This window comes from Pinus tabuliformis, chromosome 7 (genome assembly GCF_031772625.1).
Source record: "Pinus tabuliformis cultivar Carrire ecotype Pingquan chromosome 7, CPIR1, whole genome shotgun sequence".
NCBI lineage: Eukaryota > Viridiplantae > Streptophyta > Pinopsida > Pinales > Pinaceae > Pinus > Pinus tabuliformis.
Window position 1 is genome coordinate 1,921,152,433 of NC_142293.1, and position 5,904 is coordinate 1,921,158,336.

General features: G+C 32.2%; 1 protein-coding gene across 1 annotated transcript; it reads left to right on the top strand.

Annotated features, from left to right (window-relative positions):
- The first annotated feature begins 928 nt into the window (after nt 1-928).
- LOC149256187 (germin-like protein subfamily 3 member 3) lies at nt 929-1,938 on the top strand. Its single transcript, XM_089457390.1, has one exon. The coding sequence runs from the start codon at nt 1,192-1,194 to the stop codon at nt 1,837-1,839; it is 648 nt and encodes a 215-aa protein (XP_089313516.1). The 5' UTR covers nt 929-1,191; the 3' UTR covers nt 1,840-1,938.
- Nucleotides 1,939-5,904: the final 3,966 nt, after the last annotated feature.

A 5,904-nucleotide genomic window follows, 5' to 3' on the forward strand; every position in this document is an offset into this window, starting at 1 on the left:
TATGGCTTATAATAAACATACAATATAACAAAATTCTTAACCATGGATTTTATTAACTTGTAAATAACCTTTGTTAAAACACCATAGGCCAATATCATAGCTTATCAATACCATTTTCCCAAAAACCATAACTCATTTCAAAATCAAAATATCTTATAAATATTTTATTTTATTTTTATTTTATAACGTTTTCATACACCAAGAGGTGCTCTCTAGCCTAGTGTGTTTGAGATGTTATAATGTCTTGCCCTGTAAACATTTTGACTGGGTAAAATTACATAAAAAATAAAAATAAAAATAAAAGATAGAATTAATAATTAAAATAAAATTGAGGTAAAATAGTCAATTTACTTTTGGTGGTTTCTTGACTTTAGGTTTTGACAACCCATAGTTTCACCACACACACATATATATATATATATATTCTACCAACCAACCTATATCTATCTTAATTCGAGATTTATCAAATACCCTTGAGATTTACTGAATACTGGTCAAATATATTGAGATACAGATTTCTTTGAAAGTAAAAAAAAATTAACCTTATTCAAATATTACATTTACAAAAACATTAAACCTCTATTACATTACCAAAAGGAAACACCTTATCTCAAACCAACGTTAACGCCAATTTACTCTTTTTTATAGCTAACTTCTAAGTACCTTGTCTCGAAGCAATCTTAAAACCAATCTCCTGGCAGAGCTCCGATTGTCATGAATACAAAATCTCACAGTCACGACAACTGTGACTTTTGAACGCAACAAGAAAGTCAAAAGTCGACAGTAAGCGTCGGCCGCTGGCTTTTTGGAATTTCTTCCCTCTCGACTCCACCAGGCTTTAGGCGACAAGAATTCCGAGAGACTTGTCAGACTGCACGAGGAGCAATCACGAGAATTTGTGGTGCCATCCAAAGTCCCAGAGTGATAAGACAATCTTGAAACGTTCAAAGGATATCCCTTCTGTGGACAGTACATGCTGCGCAGAAAACGAAGCACCGTGATCTTCACGTTCATGGCAGCTCGCCTGGTCCCATAACAGGGCCCACGGGAAAAAGAAACAAACTACCCCGGGCGACCAGTTTGGACCTTTCTGTGGTTACTATGCGACCCTATAAACTTCGTTTGGTTCTTCACTAGCTGCACATTGAGAAAAAAAGCCCTTCTGCAATTATAGCATTGGATTCATCAATCATGGCGACTTCCAATATTGCCTCTCTGCTAGCCATTGTACTAGTCCTCTGCAATTTAGCTTTTCAGCCTTCGCGTGCGCAAGATTTCTGCGTAGCAGACTTGTCGTCAGAGATAACTCCCAGCGGTTATCCTTGCAAGGCGGCTTCGTCCTTAACTGCAGATAATTTTTTCTTCACCGGATTGGGAGCGGCCGGGAACGTGAGCAACAACATCGGTGCCGCTGTAACTCCCGCCTTCTCGGCACAGTTTCCGGCGGTGAACGGCCTCGGCGTGTCGATAGCGAGACTCGACCTCGCGCCCAAAGGTGTCATTCCACTGCACATCCATCCAGCAGGAAATGAGGTCCTGCTGGTGATTAAAGGAGTAATCTGTGCTGGATTCATATCCTCAAGCAATACTGTGTACAGCAAAACGCTCCACAAAGGAGACATCATGGTGTTCCCCAGAGGATTGCTTCATTACCAGATCAATGTGGGGAAACATAAATCCATTGCATTTGCTTCCTTCAGCAGCCCTCTTCCTGGATTGCAAATTGTTCCCCTTTCTCTCTTTGCCAGCAATCTTCCATCTGCTGTCATTGAGAAGACTACGTTTCTTTCGGATGCTGAGGTGAAGCGCCTCAAGGCTTTCTTAGGAGGAAGTGGGTAGCAAATTTATATTTGCTATTGTTCCTTCTAGCTTCAACTGGTTTGATGTTGGACTGCCTCATTCTCATGAAATTTCATCCTTTAATGTTAGGTTGGTTTAGTATGATTGCTGCATATCTGTTGCTTTGCACATTATCATAATTTATAGTCAAGTGTGTGTCTGAATCAAATAAAAAAAATTGTTGCAACTGAAATCCGTAGTGGAAGTTGGATGTGCTTTACATATATATATATAACAGTCCAGTAAATTCTCTCTAAAGTTCCACAAGTGATTTGGTAAAGTTGTCCTGTGAACTGATTCCGGATAGCAAGATTTTAAAATGCAATATATATAAATATAAATATATATATATATATGAGGTTGAAATGATATTATGTTAAAATTTATAGATTTTTGGAGTTTACTAGTTTTTAAAGTAGATGACCTGTTTTGTTATGATATTTTGTGGTGTAAATGTTATCATTTTTAAATTTTGTGAGCAAAAATTTAACAATGCTAAAAATTGGTGTGGTCTAGACAAAGTGCAATATCTAAATAATTTTGAAACCTAAAATATTTGTAAACAAAAGATATTCAAGCTATAGATTAAACATGACAATTATTTCAAGATTGAGGAGGTTAGATTTCGATGGCGGCCTTATAGTCGAGCTTATTCATTTGACTTATTAGGTGGTCCCTCTCAAATAAGTAATTAAAAAAGTTACTAATGTACCTCTCCTTATCAGTCGCAGAGCATGATTATCCATCCTCTCCTTATCACTTGAGCCCCTACAAGTCCTCTCCTCTCCCTTTTGGTTGAGCACCTAAAGAAAAAATTTATAAATTTTAAATAAAAATAAAAATATAATAAAAATTATAGATTTTGAAATATATCAGATATTTAATAAATAATAACTAATAAAATATTACTTTCCTAAGTGGGCCTTCCTTTGTCTTTTACTTTTGACTTTCAACATTATTGGATGTGTTTTTATAAATTTTTAAGTTAAAAAAATATATTTTGATCACTAAGTGGTTGAGAGTAAGAAAAGAAGGTTTATTAAACTATTTTGGAAAAAAAAATAATGAATTAGGTGTCAGTGGATTAGTGAATTAATTTGAGTGGTTGAATGATGCGAAAGACGAATTAAAAATTATAAGATCAAATAACTCTCTTACGTGCATATTAATGATTGTAATTCACTATCCCTATTGAATTAAGTTGCCAAAGATATCAAAGCTATAATCAATCCGTTTAGCCCAAATATCAAAGCTATAATCAATCAGTTTAGCCCAAATATCATCTTTGAAATGCCGGAAAATTCCCTTAAATATATGTTCTATATAAAAATATAATAACTAGAAATCGATCAATTAAGTGCACATTTTTTTATATAATACTTTATTTGGTTACGAAATTTTCAGTTGAGTTTTGATTGGCGAAGTGTAATATTATGTTTCATGAAAATGATGACCCACAGATGGTTTCAATAATCAATTAACTCAGAAATCTATTTGCAACAATTTTGTAAGATTTCATTGTTAAATGTGGAAATTTTTTCATTACAAAACTAAAACACTGAAATCTAATTTGTCTGTTTTTGTTTTTAAAATGCTGTGTTTCTTTTCATTTCAATTGCATGTTATATATATAGTTTTCTAAATTAAGGATATGTTTTGTTAATATTTATTAGGGGTGTGATACAGAGTTTGTTAAGTTGTATTAATTTTTAATAAATTTAAAAAGAATTATTCGTGTCAAATGGCTCTTTGCTCACCAATATCCTAGAGATTTGATATTATTCCAATTCTAATAAGTTCCTCCATGATAAGCTCATCATTATTATTTATAACATTCATTAATTTATAAACAAATTTTATTTAGCAAAATGATCATTTTACAATAAGATGTGTATTTTTTTTTCTCGAGTTAAAGCTGATGGATAATTTAATCAGATAAATGTGTGCATTAGTAATGCATGCTTCGTATTACAATAGTTTTGTTTGTTATATTTATGTTAGATAAATGTGTGCATTGGTAAGGCATTCTTTGTCTTACAATAATTTTGTTTGTTATATTTATGAAGTCTTCCGGCCACGTTAATATTTTTAATGTGATTGTACTAATTAAATTTAAATATAGTTACTGAATCATTATCTTAATTTATATTAAATTTTCTTTTATCTAAATTAAATCATGCATAATTTTATCAATAAAATTAAAATTACAACATAAAAACACTAAATTTAAAAATTATTTATATTTAATATCTAATATAATTACACATTTATACATGTACATCTACATTTTCACACTGCTTTATAAAATAAGCTTCTTAACATCTTTTATACTGGATAGTAAATTCTTGCTTCAATTAATTAAATAATAATATAAAATTAAATAATTTTAAAAATATATATAATTTTAAATTAACAAATTTTAATTAATTTTATTACAATTATTATATTTTATAATAATTTGATATATATAATTTTATTAAATTTATAATTTTAAATTAATAAAATTATTTTTTTTAATATAAAAATAATTTACAATTTAAAATTATATAGATGAAGATGATAAGATGAGAAAGCTACTTTTCAGAAAACTAATTCACCCTTCATGTATCTATCATTACAATGTGAAAATAGTCCTTTTCCTCATAAAATATGTCCACTGCTATTTAATTTTACAGAGCATTTTTAAATTGTCGTGTGAATATGAGCTTTCCTCTAAACAAAAAGTCTCCATGTCAATTTAATGTCTTAAATTATAATATGAAGTTACATTATTATTATGGAGATGTATTATTAAGAGTATAAGTGGTTTTTAATATAAAAAGTGATATTATTTTTTTTATGTTGTTTATTTTTATTTTTATTTTATTATCTATTTTTTTAGTAATAATAATAATCTAATTTTAAGGTCACAGTTAAGTTAGACACTACATTGGTGTATGAGATTTTTTTGTTTGTGGGATAGGGATTTACATTGGTGTATGAGACTCCCTTGTTTGTGGGACAAGGGACCCACCTCCCCGCAGTGATTTTGACTGCTAAGTCTAAGAAGGCATACATACTCTACCCCCTCTAGTTTTCTACTTGCGACTTCTTAGGAGAAATCACATGCTCTTAACCATTAGGTCCACTCACGCTGTATTGGCCCATTAGGCCCATTTGTGTAAACCCAACAATGTGAAGCTATTAATTCTTTTTTTATTTAGACACAAAATCCGTTCACATGGTTTTTTTTTTCCTAGTTTATAAACAATAAAAATACATGAATTATTACAAGTGTTGAATCTATCTCTACCATATTGATCGAGATTTAAACAGGAACGCAACAAATTACAGAGATAACCATAAACACAAAGATGCAGCGGAAATAATACTTCATTTCATTAATGTAAAATACTGAGATATGCTTACAAACAGAAAATGGAAATAAATAGCTAGGGCGATGGTAGCTTATCTCTGAGAAGAGATGTGGTGGCTACATGCCTCTGAACTATGTTACAATGAGGTTCGAAGGCCTATTTATTGTTGAGAAACAATGGAAAACCCTAAACATCCAAAAACTAACCCTAGAAGATGAAACGCCAAACTGTGGGCTCCGTTTGGGTAAATTGGTACATCAACTTCCCGAGGTCGTAACTTTGGCATACGATCTCCGTTTGACACGTACAATATCTCATTAGAAAGATCTATCTGAGAACTACAAATTTGGGAAGAGAAACATCGGCCCATCAACCCTTGTTACTCCCAGTTTTCCCAAAAAAGCGTCGTTTAGGGCCTCAAAACGGCTCTGGAAGTTTAGAACCCAAAAAACTACTAAAAATAGTAAACTGTGCCACAATGAAGGAAACTGAAAAACTGAAATAAACAATGGTGGGGGTCCAAGTGGACTTGGCGGGTGGCCACCAATATCCACCTGGATCATTCCTCCCCCCTTAGGAAGCAATGGTTCCCATTGCGTTGAGTTCCTCCATGAGATGAGGAAACTTCTGTTGAACTTGGTCCTTGGTGAGCCACTTGCCTTGGTGAAGGAGTTGGCTCGCTTTGACAACTCGATATAGTTGGATGTTT